The sequence below is a fragment of the Hypomesus nipponensis genome, chromosome 17, assembly GCF_054491055.1.
Source record: "Hypomesus nipponensis isolate SF chromosome 17, ASM5449105v1, whole genome shotgun sequence".
Classification (NCBI taxonomy): domain Eukaryota; kingdom Metazoa; phylum Chordata; class Actinopteri; order Osmeriformes; family Osmeridae; genus Hypomesus; species Hypomesus nipponensis.
This window is the reverse complement of record NC_140377.1, coordinates 23,465,001-23,484,610: the sequence shown is the minus strand read 5'-3', so window position 1 is coordinate 23,484,610 and position 19,610 is coordinate 23,465,001. Positions and strand designations below refer to the sequence as shown.

General features: G+C 50.6%; 2 protein-coding genes across 2 annotated transcripts; both read left to right on the top strand.

Moving 5' to 3' along the window:
* Window positions 1–156: 156 nt before the first annotated feature.
* On the top strand, window positions 157–12,519 carry hmgxb4a (HMG box domain containing 4a). Its single transcript, XM_084677146.1, has 13 exons — window positions 157–240; window positions 1,052–1,161; window positions 1,683–1,819; window positions 6,261–6,336; window positions 6,469–7,050; window positions 7,229–7,426; window positions 7,534–7,703; window positions 8,067–8,148; window positions 8,343–8,407; window positions 8,714–8,813; window positions 8,934–9,121; window positions 11,035–11,157; window positions 11,978–12,519. Exons 2-13 carry the CDS (start codon window positions 1,125–1,127, stop codon window positions 12,020–12,022), a joined length of 1,803 nt encoding a protein of 600 aa, XP_084533272.1. The 5' UTR covers window positions 157–240; window positions 1,052–1,124; the 3' UTR covers window positions 12,023–12,519.
* A 153-nt stretch (window positions 12,520–12,672) lies between these two features.
* Window positions 12,673–15,296, top strand: LOC146254181 (GTPase IMAP family member 6). The gene is made up of 3 exons (XM_084677159.1): window positions 12,673–13,003; window positions 13,423–13,574; window positions 14,258–15,296. Exons 1-3 carry the CDS (start codon window positions 12,973–12,975, stop codon window positions 15,137–15,139), a joined length of 1,065 nt encoding a protein of 354 aa, XP_084533285.1. The 5' UTR covers window positions 12,673–12,972; the 3' UTR covers window positions 15,140–15,296.
* Window positions 15,297–19,610: the final 4,314 nt, after the last annotated feature.

Sequence of the window (19,610 nt, the reverse complement as noted above, 5' to 3'; positions counted from 1 at the left end):
TTTAAATATGTAGCTAGTTATGATAACGTTATGATTTGTTGTTTGACTGCACTGTCAAACAAACGGACGGATGAGAAGGAGATTTTCGTCCAATCAAAATCGAGCAGCATGAAAATGGCTCCACTCTCATTGTGCTGATTGGCGAACCTGGCCAAGCTCCTCCCCCAGCCGACACGCATTGTTGTTGACTGATATCAAAGATGGCGACTGGGACCCGCGTAAATTGATGAACCCAAAGAGGTAGTAAATTCGTGTATATTCGTACTTTAGGTCAGCTGCATGGATAGAGAGATCTTCATATCTTTGTTCCATTGTTGCAAAGTATAATGGGCGAGTTAAATCTATGAAAACGGTTGCCTGCGCTCACTAAAGACCGACACGGCCTAGATGGTCCTCGGAGCCTCGGGCTGCCTTAGCGCTGTCCTGCCCGGGCAGCCGAGCTTTTATTCAGCAATCTGACTTCCACCGAAGTAAATGCAGGGAGAGCAGGGGATTCCGTGGCTGTGCGTGGAAGGGGGTGTGTTTGTGTATCTTTTACAAAGTGGGTAGGCGGGAATTTTTGTTTCCATTAAATCCCTGAAAAGTATTGCAACTCCGAGTATCATTATTAGCGAACACAATATGGGTTTTTCTCATCTATCGGTGAGTTTCCAAACTTATGAACCGGCAAGCCCTTGCCTGTCTGCCGAGCAACCGGAGACCTGACTGTCTCAGTCCTGCTGAGAGCCTGTCTCCGACCACCAGAATCGGCTGAAGTTAGTTTTATGCAACCATACCATAGACGCTGGTTTAAAACTAGCTATATCCTAATATGTGAACGTAAATATGGGACTCTCGTACCCAGCCGTCTCCTCTCTTTGGTTAGCTTACTATGCAAACCTTATTTTCAGCATTTTAGAGTATTCTAACTCGGTATAGCTCAGTGGTTAAAGCATTAGACTGCAGATCTAGAGTTCGTAGGTTCAGATTTCCCTCTAAGTGCTTTGGTATAAAGCATGTGATTTGAAGCATGTGTTAAATGAACACATCGTTATTATTATCTTGTGTCCAGTAAGCAGTAATCCGTGTGACTGCGGTCCAGGTGTGACCAGAGGAACAGAAAGCAGACGAACCCAGGAGCCAGCATGGCCTTCGAAGAGATCAAGAAGAAGGGATTCATGGGTAGGCTGCGTTCTAGAACACAACATGCCGCCCTTAGTCACACATCCAAGGTCCAGGTTCTTTACACTGATGTTCTTTATTGCGCAGACAAAGATAGACACCAGAACACTGTAGAACTATGCAGAAATGAATAAAAGACATACAGCAATCAATCATATGTTCATAAACACTCAAATAATAACCAAACAAAACACACATACCACTTTTGCCTGCTTGTGGACTAAGAGTGGATTGATATACAGCTTGTACCGTCTTCTCCAATTAGCTCAACCTTAGCTAACCTAAACACGCAGACATCAATCAATTTATACACTTAACAGGAAGTGACATACCACATGTATGATTACTCAAGATGCCACATAGTGGAGAAACAATATAAAACTTGTGACTGCAATTACAGCAGAATTAGCTGCGTTCTCGAACACGACTGCAGAATGTGCTGAGTTCTAGAACATGAGCTGATGAAATGTCATAGTAGCCAGGTGTCATGGTAACCCTCTTCTGTCTGTCCTCCATGCCAGAGGGGGCGCTGGAGGGCGAGCGGGGCCTGGTGGCGGGACGCAGTCAGCGGGAGAAGAGGCGGTCATATAAGGACCTGCTGAGGGAGGAGGAGGAGATCGCTGCCCAGGTGCGCAAGTCCTCCAAGAAACGCCCCAAGGTAACCTAGCAACACACAGACACAAACTCACAGACACACAAACATACACAGACACAAATTCACACATACATAATCATTTATCAGATGCTTTTATTCCAAATGATATTCATATAGAAAGCATAGCAGAGAACCAAGGATCAGAAGTATTCAGTTCTACAGTAGACACAGTGCAGGGTGAACCCTCCTCAGCTACCAGACACAGTGCAGGATGAACCCTCCTCAGCTACCAGACACAGTGCAGGATGAACCCTCCTCAGCTACCAGACACAGTGCAGGGTGAACCCTCCTCAGCTACCAGACACAGTGCAGGGTGAACCCTCCTCAGCTACCAGACACAGTGCAGGATGAACCCTCCTCAGCTACCAAACACAGTGCAGGATGAACCCTCCTCAGCTACCAGACACAGTGCAGGGTGAACCCTCCTCAGCTACCAGACACAGTGCAGGATGAACCCTCCTCAGCTACCAGACACAGTGCAGGATGAACCCTCCTCAGCTACCAGACACAGTGCAGGATGAACCCTCCTCAGCTACCAGACACAGTGCAGGATGAACCCTCCTCAGCTACCAGACAGTGCAGGATGAACCCTCCTCAGCTACCAGACACAGTGTAGAGTGAACCCTCCTCAGCTACCAGACAGTGCAGGATGAACCCTCCTCAGCTACCAGACACAGTGTAGAGTGAACCCTCCTCAGCTACCAGACACAGTGCAGGATGAACCCTCCTCAGCTACCAGACACAGTGTAGAGTGAACCCTCCTCAGCTACCAGACACAGTGCAGGATGAACCCTCCTCAGCTACCAGACACAGTGCAGGGTGAACCCTCCTCAGCTACCAGACACAGTGCAGGATGAACCCTCCTCAGCTACCAGACACAGTGCAGGATGAACCCTCCTCAGCTACCAGACACAGTGCAGGGTGAACCCTCCTCAGCTACCAGACGCAGTGCAGGATGAACCCTCCTCAGCTACCAGACACAGTGCAGGATGAACCCTCCTCAGCTACCAGACACAGTGCAGGGTGAACCCTCCTCAGCTACCAGACACAGTGCAGGGTGAACCCTCCTCAGCTACCAGACACAGTGCAGGATGAACCCTCCTCAGCTACCAGACACAGTGCAGGATGAACCCTCCTCAGCTACCAGACACAGTGCAGGATGAACCCTCCTCAGCTACCAGACAGTGCAGGATGAACCCTCCTCAGCTACCAGACACAGTGTAGAGTGAACCCTCCTCAGCTACCAGACAGTGCAGGATGAACCCTCCTCAGCTACCAGACACAGTGTAGAGTGAACCCTCCTCAGCTACCAGACACAGTGCAGGATGAACCCTCCTCAGCTACCAGACACAGTGTAGAGTGAACCCTCCTCAGCTACCAGACACAGTGCAGGATGAACCCTCCTCAGCTACCAGACACAGTGCAGGGTGAACCCTCCTCAGCTACCAGACACAGTGCAGGATGAACCCTCCTCAGCTACCAGACACAGTGCAGGATGAACCCTCCTCAGCTACCAGACACAGTGCAGGGTGAACCCTCCTCAGCTACCAGACGCAGTGCAGGATGAACCCTCCTCAGCTACCAGACACAGTGCAGGATGAACCCTCCTCAGCTACCAGACACAGTGCAGGGTGAACCCTCCTCAGCTACCAGACACAGTGCAGGGTGAACCCTCCTCAGCTACCAGACACAGTGCAGGATGAACCCTCCTCAGCTACCAGACACAGTGCAGGATGAACCCTCCTCAGCTACCAGACACAGTGCAGGGTGAACCCTCCTCAGCTACCAGACACAGTGCAGGATGAACCCTCCTCAGCTACCAGACACAGTGCAGGATGAACCCTCCTCAGCTACCAGACACAGTGCAGGGTGAACCCTCCTCAGCTACCAGACACAGTGCAGGATGAACCCTCCTCAGCTACCAGACACAGTGCAGGATGAACCCTCCTCAGCTACCAGACAGTGCAGGATGAACCCTCCTCAGCTACCAGACACAGTGCAGGATGAACCCTCCTCAGCTACCAGACACAGTGCAGGGTGAATCCTCCTCAGCTACCAGACACAGTGCAGGGTGAATCCTCCTCAGCTACCAGACACAGTGCAGGATGAACCCTCCTCAGCTACCAGACAGTGCAGGATGAACCCTCCTCAGCTACCAGACACAGTGCAGGGTGAACCCTCCTCAGCTACCAGACAGTGCAGGATGAACCCTCCTCAGCTACCAGACACAGTGCAGGGTGAACCCTCCTCAGCTACCAGACACAGTGCAGGATGAACCCTCCTCAGCTACCAGACACAGTGCAGGATGAACCCTCCTCAGCTACCAGACACAGTGCAGGGTGAATCCTCCTCAGCTACCAGACACAGTGCAGGGTGAATCCTCCTCAGCTACCAGACACAGTGCAGGATGAACCCTCCTCAGCTACCAGACACAGTGCAGGGTGAATCCTCCTCAGCTACCAGACACAGTGCAGGGTGAATCCTCCTCAGCTACCAGACACAGTGCAGGATGAACCCTCCTCAGCTACCAGACACAGTGCAGGATGAACCCTCCTCAGCTACCAGACACAGTGCAGGATGAACCCTCCTCAGCTACCAGACACAGTGCAGGATGAACCCTCCTCAGCTACCAGACACAGTGCAGGGTGAACCCTCCTCAGCTACCAGACACAGTGCAGGGTGAACCCTCCTCAGCTACCAGACACAGTGCAGGATGAACCCTCCTCAGCTACCAGACACAGTGCAGGGTGAACCCTCCTCAGCTACCAGACACAGTGCAGGATGAACCCTCCTCAGCTACCAGACACAGTGCAGGATGAACCCTCCTCAGCTACCAGACAGTGCAGGATGAACCCTCCTCAGCTACCAGACACAGTGCAGGATGAACCCTCCTCAGCTACCAGACACAGTGCAGGGTGAACCCTCCTCAGCTACCAGACACAGTGCAGGATGAACCCTCCTCAGCTACCAGACACAGTGCAGGATGAACCCTCCTCAGCTACCAGACACAGTGCAGGATGAACCCTCCTCAGCTACCAGACACAGTGCAGGGTGAATCCTCCTCAGCTACCAGACACAGTGCAGGGTGAACCCTCCTCAGCTACCAGACACAGTGCAGGATGAACCCTCCTCAGCTACCAGACACAGTGCAGGATGAACCCTCCTCAGCTACCAGACACAGTGCAGGGTGAACCCTCCTCAGCTACCAGACACAGTGCAGGGTGAACCCTCCTCAGCTACCAGACACAGTGCAGGATGAACCCTCCTCAGCTACCAGACACAGTGCAGGGTGAATCCTCCTCAGCTACCAGACACAGTGCAGGATGAACCCTCCTCAGCTACCAGACACAGTGCAGGATGAACCCTCCTCAGCTACCAGACACAGTGCAGGGTGAATCCTCCTCAGCTACCAGACACAGTGCAGGATGAACGCTCCTCAGCTACCAGACACAGTGCAGGGTGAATCCTCCTCAGCTACCAGACACAGTGCAGGATGAACCCTCCTCAGCTACCAGACACAGTGCAGGGTGAACCCTCCTCAGCTACCAGACACAGTGCAGGGTGAACCCTCCTCAGCTACCAGACACAGTGCAGGGTGAACCCTCCTCAGCATAGTTCAGTGCAGCCAAAACAGTGTGGTACCTCAGATCATCAGTGCAACATCAATGCCTTGTGAAGCTTTGGTGGTTTCTTCCGGATTGTGCCGGCCCAAAGAGCCGAACTATCGGCGCATTGAAAATGAACAGCGCCATCAAGCAGCCGTTTAAACCGGCTGAATGAGACATAGTAGTTGTCTCCGACGGAAGCCTACCCTACTTTATTTTTTTTATTTATTAAGGCTACATGTGTTCATTTTAATCTGATATTAGTGCTCACACATAAAAATGTTGTGATACATCTGTAAGCCGTTAGAATTGTGTCATTTTCTCACAGTAAAAGTTAAAGAATATCGTCTGAGGTGCCCTGCACTGGGGCGTGAACTCAGGTGTCCAGACTCATGTTAACAACACGCCATCGTCATAATTATTACAGTACGGATTAGGCTAAATAATAATGACCAATGGAAGAAACTTGAGCAATGCCTGGAGTCATGTTGGTTTGAGGTGCTGCTTCTCTGGCAATGTGTGGTTTGTCTTTAACAAGAAGCGGTGGCTTCGTTCCCTCTATGGCTCTGGTTCAGGAGAGCGGCAAAACTTTGAACCAGTTTGTGACGTTTTAAGCATTGAACGTCATCAATCATTTGGTTATCGTAATTTGATACAAGCTGCAAAACACTTTTTTGAAACTGTGCGTATTGTTTTTGTGACCCATGCATCGATGCGTCAGTGCCACAGTCCCATCCGTACTGTGTACTTCCTGACTGTGTACTTCCTGACTGTGTACTTCCTGACTGTGTACTTCCTGCTTCCTGACTGTGTACTTCCTGACTGTGTACTTCCTCCAGGACTCTGAGCTCTTCCTGCTGGGAGGAGATTCTCACAAGAAGAAGAAGAAGCATTCAGATGAGTACTACTACAGAGGTGAGGCTGCCTCTACTGCCCCTGGTGGAGGCGGGGTAAACAGCAGCATTCAACTTTATTATACACATGTTCTTCTTCTCTGGTCTCCCTGCTGTTTTGTGCTCGATGGCTCATATGTGCTTTGCCCTCCAGACCACCAGGGGGCAGGGCTGCCTCCACATAAGAAGAAGCGTAAGTCAGCGGACCGCTCCCCCTCCCTGTCCTCCTCCCACTCCACAGACACGGCCATGGGTCTGCTACAGGCTATCACCTCCCCGCTGGCCACTGGCTGTGACCCCAGCGCTCACCTCCACAAGAAGCCCTCCTATCCCTCCCTCTCCTCATCTCACTCCTCCTCCAAGGAGCGCAAGCGGGAGGGGGGCAGCGGGGGCAGCAAGGGGTCCCACTCCTCCTCCCACTCCCGCCCCCCCTCCTCCTCCTCCTCCAAGAAGCACTCCTCCAAGTCCTCTTTGTTCCATGGGGGCGTGGCCAAGGACGACCCCCTGAGCCTGCGCGACCCCCTGAGCCTGCGCGACGCTGAGGGCTTGAAGATGAAGCTCATCCTGTCGCCCAAGGAGGAGGATGGGGAAAGCTTCCCTCTCCCCCCACACCCGTCCTCCGGGGGCAGGAAGGGAGGGGTGACGAGGGACAGGGAGCGTCTCTCCAAGGGCCCCAGGAAGAAGCAGCTGGCCAGGGACCCGCTGCCGGTGGTGGGGAAGGAGGTGGAGGTGGAGGGTAAGACCTGTCTGACCCCCAGAGACACTCACCCTGACCCCTGACCAGCCTGTTCTGTCATTATCTGATGAATCCTCATCTGCCCTGTCTCTCTCCTTCCTCCCTCAATTCATTTACCATTCTATCTCCCTTCTTTCTCTGTTTCTCCCTTTTCTCTCTGGTCTCCTCCCTCCCCCAGGTCACTACGGTGGGGGTCTGGGGGAGGACAGCTCGTCCTCGGGGGGAGAGCTGGAGGCGGGGGAGCTAGTGATAGACGACTCGTACACACACATGTCCAAGAAGAAGAAGAAGAGCAAGAAAAGCAAGAAGAAGAAGGAGAGAGAGAAGGAGAGAGAGAAGAAGGAGGGCAAGGAGAAGAAACACAGCAAAGGATCAGGTGAGACCCTGGGGAGGGTTCACCTGTCCCCAGGTGGGTTTAGAGAAAGTTACTGTGACGCCCCCCTCCCCCTAGCTCTGATTGGTGCTCCTGTATGTTGTCCTCAGGTGACCCATCCAGAGGCCATTCCCACTCCCACAGCTCGACCAGTCACGGCACAGGAGGGGGGGTGTTCAGCCCCGTCCACCACCATCACCACCAGGTGTGTGACCCCACCCTGGAGAAGAAGAGGAAGAAGGAGGAGAAGGAGAGAGATAAGCTACAGGAGAAGGACAAGGTGAGGAGGAGGAGAGAGTACGAGAGGGAGAAGCAGGAGGGATATATGAGGACAGGAAGTGTGTCTAGGTCAGACTGGTTCAGCTGTCTGTGGTGACATCTTTAACATGACATGTTAATCACTCTCTTCCCATTCCCCCTCTTTATCTCTCTCTACTCTCTCCATCTCTCTTCTCCATCTCTCTCCTCCTCTCTACTCTCCATCTCTCTCTCTCCATCTCTCTCTCTCCATCTCTCTCCTGTCCATCTCTCTCCTCTCCATCTCTCTCCTCTCCATCTCTCTCCTCTCCATCTCTCTCCTCTCCATCTCTCCTCCTCTCCATCTCTCTCTACTTTCTCCATCTCTCTCCTCTCCATCTCTCAGCCTAAGAAGAAGAACATGACAGCCTACCAGGTGTTCTGTAAAGAGTACAGAGTCAACATCAATGCTGAGCAGCCTGGTCTCGGTGAGTACAGCCTGGAGCAGCCAGTAAGATACAGCCAGTAAGATACAGCCAGTAAGATACAGCCAGGAGCAGCCAGTAAGATACAGCCTGTAAGATACAGCCAGTAAGATAAGATGATAGCCGGCATAATGAGGGTTTTTTACAGCAATATTGTTGGATCTCTGTGTTAAGTGTGTGTGTGTGTGTGTCTCCAGTGTTTGGGGAGCTCAGCAGGAGGCTGGCTGAGGTGTGGAAGCTGCTGCCTGAGAAAGACAAGCTGGTGAGTTATGCTGCCATGGTTACAGCCTCAGACCTGTCACTCATGTCTGGAGAGGAGAGACACCTCTCCTCCTCCTCACCCCTCCTCCTCCTCACCCCTCCTCCTCCTCACCCCTCCTCCTTATCTCTCCTTCTTCATCCTCCCCATCTCTCCCCTCCCCCTCATCTCTCCCCTCCCCCTCATCTCTTCCCTCCCCCTCATCTCTCCCCTCCCCCTCATCTCTCCCCTCCCCCTCATCTCTCCCCTCCCCCTCATCTCTCCCCTCCCCCTCATCTCTCCCCTCCCCCTCATCTCTCCCCTCCTCAGGTGTGGAGGCAGAAGGCTCAGTATCTGCAGCACAAGCAGAACAAGGCGGAGGCTACCACCGTCAAACGCAAGAGCTCCACAGATGGAACCCGGAGCAAAGGTGACCAATTACACTCTTGGACAAGCATGACAGGAAACCTCATTGGCTCAGTCATTCATGTCAGACACCACACTGACGCGTGTGCGTGTCTTGTCTGTGTGTGTGTGTGTGTGTGTGCAGGTTCTCTGAAGGGTGTGGGGCTGGGGGCGCAGCTGGTGGCGGGGCTGGGCTCCCCCAGCAGGGGGGCTGGGGGCGTGTCTCTCTCCCCTGCCAGGGTTCCAGAGGTAGACCCCATCGATGCCGCCGCCCACCTGCAACTGCTTGGGGAATCCCTGTCTCTGATTGGACACAGGCTGCAGGAGACTGAGGTCAGCACACACACACTGTATATACACACATTTAGTCATTTAGCAGAAGCTCTTATCCAGAGCGACTTACAGTAAGTACAGGGACATTCCCCCAAGGCAAGTAGAGTAAATTGTCTTGCCCAAGGACACAACATCATTTTGCACGGCCGGGAATCGATAGATTACTAGCCCAATTCCCATATGCACAGCCACCTGACTCCCAAAAGAGTTCTAAGAGTGTATTTACTCACAATGCAAGTAAATCACTTGCATATGCGACCAAATTCCACGCAGAGCGACAAAAACATTTCTTTAATTAGCCAATGGATAGTAAACTCGCTTGTGACTGAGTTAGAGGCAAATAATACGTTAATACGTATATAATACATTTATCGCAGATTTCAATGATCCACCCTCACTTGACTGCGAGTTAACATGATTGGTGCGATGACAACAGCCAGGACACTAAGCTGTGAGGTACCGCTTAGCCAGGACACTAAGCTGTGAGGTACCGCTTAGCCAGGACACTAAGCTGTGAGGTACCGCTTAGCCAGGACACTAAGCTGTGAGGTACCGCTTAGCCAGGACACTAAGCTGTGAGGTACCGCTTAGCCAGGACACTAAGCTGTGAGGTACCGCTTAGCCAGGACACTAAGCTGTGAGGTACCGCTTAGCCAGGACACTAAGCTGTGAGGTACCGCTTAGCCAGGACACTAAGCTGTGAGGTACCGCTTAGCCAGGACACTAAGCTGTGAGGTACCGCTTAGCCAGGACACTAAGCTGTGAGGTACCGCTTAGCCAGGACATTAAGCTGTGAGGTACTGCTTTGCCAGGACAGCGCCAAATTAAATGAAAGGAGACCCTCAGCAGAACGTAGGGTCACGTAGCATACCTTTTTTAAATTATGTTTTCATTATTTCTAACATCACAACTATTAAAACGACACAACTGTTAAAAAAAAAGAATTATTGAATAAAAAAAGTTTTTTTAAACTACGCTCATAAGTATGAAAAAAAAAAAGCATTTGAATACTAACTAACTTCAGGGTATCCGGATATTCGATGAACCACGTCCATCCCTAGTATATACACACTGTAAATACACCCACAGTTTATATGGATATGTGTATACATACAGGGTATGGTAGCAGTGTGTGTGTGTATACATACAGGGTATGGTAGCAGTGTGTGTGTGTATACATACAGGGTATGGTAGCGGTGTGTGTGTATACATACAGGGTATGGTAGCAGTGTGTGTGTGTATACATACAGGGTATGGTAGCAGTGTGTGTGTGTATACATACAGGGTATGGTAGCAGTGTGTGTGTGTATACATACAGGGTATGGTAGCAGTGTGTGTGTGTATACATACAGGGTATGGTAGCAGTGTGTGTGTGTGTGTATACATACAGGGTATGGTAGCAGTGTGTGTGTGTATACATACAGGGTATGGTAGCAGTGTGTGCGTGTATACATACAGGGTATGGTAGCGGTGTGTGTGTGTATACATACAGGGTATGGTAGCAGTGTGTGTGTGTATACATACAGGGTATGGTAGCAGTGTGTGCGTGTATACATACAGGGTATGGTAGCGGTGTGTGTGTGTATACATACAGGGTATGGTAGCGGTGTGTGTGTGTATACATACAGGGTATGGTAGCGGTCTCGGTGTGTATATGTATGTGTGTACATGGTCTGGTTTCAGTGTGTGTGTGTACAAGGTATGGTTACAGTGTGTGGTGTGTGTGTGTGTGTGTGTGTGTGTACAGGCTATGGTTACAGTGTGTGTGTGTGTGTGTGTGTGTGTGTGTGTGTACAGGCTATGGTTACAGTGTGTGTGTGTGTGTGTACAGGCTATGGTTACAGTGTGTGTGTGTGTGTACAGGCTATGGTTACAGTGTGTGTGTGTGTGTGTGTGTGTGTGTGTGAGTACAGGGGATGGTAGCGGTGTCAGGGAGTCTGTCGGTGCTTCTGGACTCCATCCTGTGTGCTCTGGGTCCTCTCACCTGCCTCACCTCTCAGGTGCCTCAGCTCAACGCCTGTCCTCGCAACGTGCTGGTGAGACACACACTACACATACACACAGGTGGTTACAGGGTTCATAGTGTTGCTAGTGGTTACAAGGTTGATAGTGGTTACAGTGTTGATAGTGGTTACAGTGTTGATAGTGGTTACAAGGTTGATAGTGGTTACAGTGTTGATAGTGGTTACAGTGTTGATAGTGTTGATAGTGGTTACAGTGTTGATAGTGGTTACAAGGTTGATAGTGGTTACAGTGTTGCTAGTGGTTACATTGTTGACAGTGTTGATAGTGGTTACAGTGTTGATAGTGGTTACAGTGTTGCTAGTGTTGCTAGTGGTTACAGTGTTGATAGTGGTTACAGTGTTGATAGTGTTGATAGTGGTTACAGTGTTGATAGTGGTTACAGTGTTGTTAGTGTTGATAGTGTTGCTAGTGGTTACGGTTTTGACAGTGTTGCTAGTGGTTACATTGTTGACAGTGTTGATATTGGTTACAGTGTTGATAGTGTTGCTAGTGGTTACAATTTTGATAGTGGTTACATTGTTGACAGTGTTGATAGTGGTTACATTGTTGACAGTGTTGATAGTGGTTACATTGTTGACAGTGTTGATAGTGGTTACATTGTTGACAGTGTTGATAATGAGGAATGAGTTTCCATAATTACACGGGAGTCCTGCTTTATTTTGGTGTTCATTATTCTATACTACATATACAATCATACTACATATACAGTCAGGAGGAGTTTTCATATTTAACATTTGCATTATAAACAAATGGCTGAAAGTCATCATTCAGAAACGCTAGTAGCATTATCCTCATCCTGGTTTAACCTCTGACCTTCTGTGCTGTTCACAGTCGAACACGTTGGACAACATAGCCTACATCATGCCTGGACTCTGAAGCCCCCCTACCCCTCCTCTTCCTCCTCCACGTCCTCCATCTCCCCCTCAACAGAGATATTTCTACTTTCAACATGTTTTTATGTATTTTAAACGTTTTTTTTAACGTTTATTTTTAAAGGAAACCTATTTTAGTGAAATGTTTTTTATGGCTGTCTTTAAAAATGTTTGTGTGTGTGTGTGTGTGTATGAGTGTGTGTGTGTGTATCTAATATCAACAGCATCATTGCTAGGGAGTGTTCAGACCAGGCTTCTGTGTGAACCACAACCCTCTCAACTCCCAACATCCTACCGTGAAGATAATATATACAACTGATCCTAGTTCTACTGTTCAATAAGGACGTTCTCTTCTTGTATGTGATGTTACATTAGGAACGCGTTCATTCAGGTGCATATTCGATGCCTATTTACTAGTATTGCTTATTTACTAATATTACATATTTGAATCAGCATTGGAAGTTCAGACTCTCACACTGCAATTAAAAAACAACTTTTTCAGACGCGACTTTGTCGTTTATTTCTATGATTTCCGTTGATCACTTGCTTCCAAGGCTTCAAGATCCACAACAGAATTAATTACAATTTTAAAAAGACGAGACGAAAGTCCTTCGAACAACGTCTCCGGGAGAAGAGGCGGTACTAATGAGTTGATTATCTTGCCTGGGCGGCCCGATGACACTGCGGCTAGATTGGAGAGAAACGCATCGTCAATATCCTCACATCGACTTGTCAGTGCTGTCTCCCAAACTTGTTCGACATCAGTTTTTTTACTGTAGAGCTGGGGTGACTCCCGACGGGTTATGACAAGACGCCACACCCTGCCAGCCTGCAGCGGTGGTATAGCTGGTAGTTTTCTGGGGCGGCGTGGAGAAGCAACGCTGGAAACAGAAGCCAGGAAACAGCCGGCCGCTCCAGACTGCAGCTAGCTAGTTAGTTTACAGATCAAGCAGTATGACTTCGGATAATCCTACTTCCCAAAAAGGTAATGTTTTGATCCTAATCTTTTCTTAAGACTTGATGCGTGTATTTGGCCCATTGGTCTTGTTGAAACCAATAGCGATGTCACAGAAACGCTTAACATTGATCTACGCAGTTAATGTGTTGTTGAGGTATTTGCTATTGGAAGCGATTTTTTTGTTGTAAATTTGGTCTGCATGTTTTACTTTACATTTTTATTGTGCGTTTGCTTTCTGATTACTGGTAGCCTACCGATGTATGTCTGAGGGATAAGAGTTTCATAGCTTTCCTTGGGGCGGGTTCAGAGAAAATGGGTTCTTTGTGTATTCCAGGAATTCTCCTTTTACCAACCAGACAGTCAAGCTCACATGCTAAACAAACTTTTCTAAGAACATTCCCTGCTTATGACACTTCTCTCCCTCCCTCTCTTCTGTCCCTCCCCAGAGGTGTGTCTGGTGCTGCTGGGGAAGAGAGGAGCAGGGAAGAGCACAACAGGAAACACCATCTTGGGCAGAGAGGCCTTCCTGCCCCAGCAGACTGGCAGCCATGACAGTCAGGGGAGTGAGAAACGGTGTGCGACTGTGGCAGGTAGACAGGTATGTCTGCAGGCTCCCTCTGTGTGCAGGTAGACAGGTGTGACAGTACACTCTGTGCAGGTGGCAGGTGGACAGGTGTGTGCAGTAGGGGTGGGGAAAAAATCTATTCACATTTGAATAGCGATTCAGTCTTCTAGTGATTCACATAGATTTACAAATGTTTTTTTTTTTTTTTTACCAAAACATTTTTTTTTTTTTTTTAAATGGTGAATTGATTTGTTATCGATTCGTGACCCCAAGAATTGATTCGAATTGTGAGGTATCAAAAGATTCCCACCCCTAGTGTGCAGGTAGACAGGTATGACAGTACACTCTGTGCAGGTGGCAGGTAGACAGGTGTGTGCAGGTAGACAGGTGTCTGGAGGTAGACAGGTGTGTGCAGGTAGACAGGTGTCTGGAGGTAGACAGGTGTGTGCAGGTAGACAGGTGTGTGCTGGTAGACAGGTGTGTGCTGGTAGACAGGTGTGTGCAGGTAGACAGGTGTGTGCTGGTAGACAGGTGTGTGCAGGTAGACAGGTGTGTGCAGGTAGACACGTGTGTGCAGGTAGACAGGTGTGTGCAGGTAGACAGGTGTGTGCTGGTAGACTGGTGTGTGCTGGTAGACAGGTGTGTGCAGGTAGACAGGTGTGTGCTGGTAGACAGGTGTGTGCTGGTAGACAGGTATGACAGTACACTCTGTGCAGGTGACGGTGGTGGAGACTCCTGACTGGCTCAGCTCAGAGCTCCCCCTGGAGGAGAGGATACGTCACATCTCCTCCTGTTTGGCCCTGTCTGCCCCGGGACCCCAGGCTTTCCTGCTGTGTGTCCCCCTGGAGACGCCTCCCCAGGGGGCTCTGCAGCACCTGGCCGTCCTGGAGACCCTGCTTGGGCCAGGGGCCGTCAGGGACCACACCCTGGTGCTCTTCACCCACACAGAGCAGCTGAGCCTGGGCTTGGAGGAGCAGATGAGCTCCCTGACACCGGAGCTGTTGGAGCTAGTGGAGAGCTGCGGAGGGAGGTACCACGGCCTGGAGACAGGGGGCGGGGGGGAGGAGGGCGAGGAGAAGAGGAGGAGAAGGAGGAGAATGAGGGTGGAGGAGCTGATGGAGAAGGTGGAGGAGATGCTGAGAGAGAGTGGGGAGGAGAGGTACAGCTGTGCTCTGTACCTGCAGGCGGAGGAAAGGGTGAGGGGGAGACAGAGAGAGCTGGTCAGAGAGACAAGAGGAGGGGAGACACCCTCGGATGAAGAGCCGGAAGAGGAGGAGATGGAGAGAGTGAGGGAGGAGGCGGAGAGGAGCGTCGGAAACCTGGACATAGACCTGGAGAGTCTTCCCTCCCCCTCCCCCTCTCCATCCCCCTCCTCCCCCCCCTCCCCCTGGTCCGTGCAAGGCTGGTGGGAGTGGATGCTGGGCTGGCTCCGAGCCGTCCCAGGACTGGTGGGGGCTGAGGCCCTGCTGGGGTCAGTGGTGGGTCTGTTCGTGGGGGGGCCGGTGGGGGGGATGCTGGGGGCCACCGTCAGGTCTTTGGCCACGGAGGTGGGGCGCAGAAAGACCCCCAACACAGCCACCAGTAAGAAACATAAATGAGGAAGGGGAGAGAGGGAGAGACACAGAGAGATTCTGTCTACCACCTTTACCTTGTCTCTGTGTCACTCACCATACTGCTGTATTTAGAGCCTATTTAGAGGAAGATTTATTACTTTAAAGTGTCTGCTAAATGAATAAAATGGAAATGGAGATCCTTTCTGGCCTTCAGCTTGGGTGTTTTATGTGTCAAAGTATTGAGTTTTGAAAGAGTTACCTAAAGCTACCACTAGATGGTGACACTGACCACAACCAGAGGAGAGAGAATATAACCCTAACCCAGGGATAGGCAACCCTGGTCATAGAGGGCCACTGTCTTGCATGTTTTAGATGTTTCCCTGCTCCAGCACACCTGATTCAAATGAATGGGTCGTTATCAAGCTCTGTGGAAGCCGGGTAATGACCATTCATTAGAATCAGGTGTGCTGGTGCAGGGAAACATCTAAAACATGCAGGACAGAGGCTCTCTAGGACCAGAGTTGCCTACCCCTGCCCAAACCCTACCAGTCTAATATAACCTGCTGGTCCACATCCTACCAGGTTCGATTGACGTTGTGTCCTTGGGCAAGGCACTTCACCCTACTTGCCTCGGGGAAATGTCCCTGCACTTACTGTAAGTCGCTCTGGATAAGAGTGTCTGCTAAATGACTAAATGTAATGAAATGTAATGCTGGTCCACATCACCAGTCTAATATAACCTGCTGGTCCACATCCTACCAGTGTAATATAACCTGCTGGTCCACATCCTACCAGTGTAATATAACCTGCTGGTCCACATCCTACCAGTGTAATATAACCTGCTGGTCCACATCCTACCAGTGTAATATAACCTGCTGGTCCACATCCTACCAGTGTAATATAACCTGCTGGTCCACATCCTACCAGTGTAATATAACCTGCTGGTCCACATCCTACCAGTGTAATATAACCTACTGTTACACCTAGCAGTAACCGTCTGTCCACCTCTCTCTCCAGTGAATGGGCTTTGTTTGAATAAGAGACAGTAAGATACATTTTAAAAAAAACTTTCACTGGCTGTGGTGAAACTGTTGGTTCGCTGGCAGTTTTGACTGCCCAATAAAGATAAATCTTTAAAGTCTTTCTTTGAATTTTACAGTCCTTTTGTTTACATTTACATGTATTCATTTAGCAGACGCTTTTATCCAAAGCGACTTCCAAGAGAGAGCTTTACAAAAGGGCATAGGTCACTGATCATAACAACAAGATTGCCCCAAACATTGCGGGTAGCCAAAACATGAAGTATACATTGTGAAAAAAACATAAGTAAGTAAGACTTAATCTATATAGCACATTTCATACAAGAATTGCAGCTCAAGGTGCTTTACATTAAATCAACAAAAACAATAATACAAGTGATAAAAGTAATAGATCGAAAACAAGACAAGACAAGCCGCACTCTATCTGCAGTCCCTCGAATCCGTCTTAGACCCGAGCTGCCACTTGCTGTTTCCGAACATGTAACAGCCCAGACCCAAAGTGCCAAAGGGAAGAACCAGAAGAGCATGTAGTTAAACAAGTTACAATTAAACAACATGAACCTCAAAAGTGCAAGAGTGTATCTGTAGAAAAGCAATCAACAGTAAAATATTTCACAACAAGTACAAGAATTTTAAATCCGTTATAACTAACCAACAAGAGCAACAGGTCTCTCAATAACAGTCATTGTGAACCTGGAGGAAACTAACATCAGGTCCAGCCAATCATTCCGTTGTACTCCCGGAACAAGTGCGTCTTGAACCTTTTCTTGTAGGTGGGGAGACAGTCAGTGTCCCTGATGGAGGTGGGGAGCTGGTTCCACGACCTGGGGGGCAGACAGGAGAACAGCTTGTGTTGGGACCGGGCGCTCTTGAGCAGTGGGACCACCAGACAGTTGTCAGAAGAAGACCGTAGGTTGCGGGTGGGGGTGTAAAGCTGGAGGATGTGGTTACATATGTAGCAGAGAATCAAACCGCCAACACAACCATTTCTGATCCACTCAGTAAGACACAGTACTGACGACATCAGGACGACTGATTGCATGATATGACGTCTCATACAATGAGCCACACCTGGTGTAATCCTGTCCTCCAGGGGGGGGGGGGCTCCAGGGGAGGGGGGGCTCCAGGGGGGGGGGAGCAGCCAGGGGGGGGGGGGGCTCCAGGGGGGGGGGGCCCAAAACAGACATTTAATAGATTTACAAACATCTTTCAAAGACAATACTGCTTGTGGACACCAGAAGGATTATTGGAATTTGTGTGACAATGTATGCTTCCCCTTTAGATGCTGTGTTGATGTCATTTGATGTTTTCATGTAACTTCCTTTCCTGTTATGATAAGTCAGTCAATCTTGATATCAAAATGATTGTACCATACTTACGAAACTATTTCTGAATGTTGTATTGTTATATATGTTTAACATTCCATGGATATTTGAAATATTGACCTCAATCTACCAACCACTTCACACCTATCTAATCTCAGGACAACGCCCAGTCAGGTTAATTGACCAATGGAAGAGTTCACCTAGAGACACTATAGACACACAAACACATAGCGGCTGGTCTCTAGGCGCCTAGAAGGTGTGATCCCAACCTGCAGGAGGCAGGCATACAGATCTGAAGAACTGGTGTTCTGTCTGTCTGCCTGTCTGTCTGTCTGCCTCTCTGTGTCTGTCTGTCTGTCTCTGTGTCTGTCTGTCTGTGTCTGTCTGTGTGTGTCTGTCTGTGTCTGTGTCTGTCTATGTGTGTCTGTGTCAGTCTATGTGTGTGTGTGTGTATCTGTCTGTCTGTGTGTGGGTGTATCAGTGCATGTGAGAGTACTTGCGTGAGCCCCTTTTCCTGCATTTCAGGCAACTGCTCTGACCCCTGACCCCTTCAGCTGTGACAGCAGCACATTCCACACACACACTCATGCACACACACACTCATGCACACACACACACACACACACTCAGACACACTCACACATAGACACACACACACACACAGACACACACACTCATACATACACTCACAGTGGAGACAAGTGCAGCGCTGACAGAGACATTCCTGTCCTCTGCTGTTCTGACTGCCTGGGGGGACGGGGTGTTGGGAAGCACCACGGACCTGGTGTGGAGGATTACTGCTGAGTGGAGCGTTAAGCTGCAGTGTGTACAAGCGCAGGTGGAGGGTATTGGGTGGTTGAGTAGGGTGGTGGAGGAGGGTAGAGGTGGAGGGTGGTGGAGGAGGGTGGTGGTGGAGTAGAGTGTTGGAGGGTGGGGGGAAGGGGGTGGAGGAGGAGAGTGGTGGAGGAGTAGAGTGTTGGAGGGTGGGGGGAAGGGGGTGGAGGAGGAGAGTGGTGGAGGAGTAGAGTGTTGGAGGGTGGGGGGAAGGGGGTGGAGGAGGAGAGTGGTGGAGGAGTACAGTGTTGGAGGGTGGGGGGGAAGGGGGTGGAGGAGGAGAGTGGTGGAGGAGTAGAGTGTTGGAGGGTGGGGGGAAGGGGGTGGAGGAGGAGAGTGGTGGAGGAGTAGAGTGTTGGAGGGTGGGGGGAAGGGGGTGGAGGAGGAGAGTGGTGGAGGAGTAGAGTGTTGGAGGGTGGGGGGGAAGGGGGTGGAGGAGTAGAGTGTTGGAGGGTGGGGGGAAGGGGGTGGAGGAGGAGAGTGGTGGAGGAGTAGAGTGTTGGAGGGTGGGGGGAAGGGGGTGGAGGAGGAGAGTGGTGGAGGAGTAGAGTGTTGGAGGGTGGGGGGAAGGGGGTGGAGGAGGAGAGTGGTGGAGGAGTAGAGTGTTGGAGGGTGGGGGGAAGGGGGTGGAGGAGGAGAGTGGTGGAGGAGTACAGTGTTGGAGGGTGGGGGGAAGGGGGTGGAGGAGGAGAGTGGTGGAGGAGTAGAGTGTTGGAGGGTGGGGGGAAGGGGGTGGAGGAGGAGAGTGGTGGAGGAGTAGAGTGTTGGAGGGTGGGGGGGAAGGGGGTGGAGGAGGAGAGTGGTGGAGGAGTAGAGTGTTGGAGGGTGGGGGGAAGGGGGTGGAGGAGGAGAGTGGTGGAGGAGTACAGTGTTGGAGGGTGGGGGGAAGGGGGTGGAGGAGGAGAGTGGTGGAGGAGTAGAGTGTTGGAGGGTGGGGGGAAGGGGGTGGAGGAGGAGAGTGGTGGAGGAGTAGAGTGTTGGAGGGTGGGGGGAAGGGGGTGGAGGAGGAGAGTGGTGGAGGAGTACAGTGTTGGAGGGTGGGGGGAAGGGGGTGGAGGAGGAGAGTGGTGGAGGAGGGTCGTGTCTGCTCTATGAGCTGGCTAGGGCCTACCTCTGTGTTATGCAGTGAGAGAGAGGGAGAGATAGAGAGAGGAAGAGAGAATAAAGCGAGAGAGAGAGAGAGAGAAAGAGAGAGAAGGAGCAGACGGCTAAGCTTAGTGTGTGTGTGTGTGTTGAGGGGGTGTGTAGTTTAGATGGTGTGCAGCCTGTCTGCAGGGTAGATTTATGGTAACAGTGTAAGGATGAACGCTCTGCTCA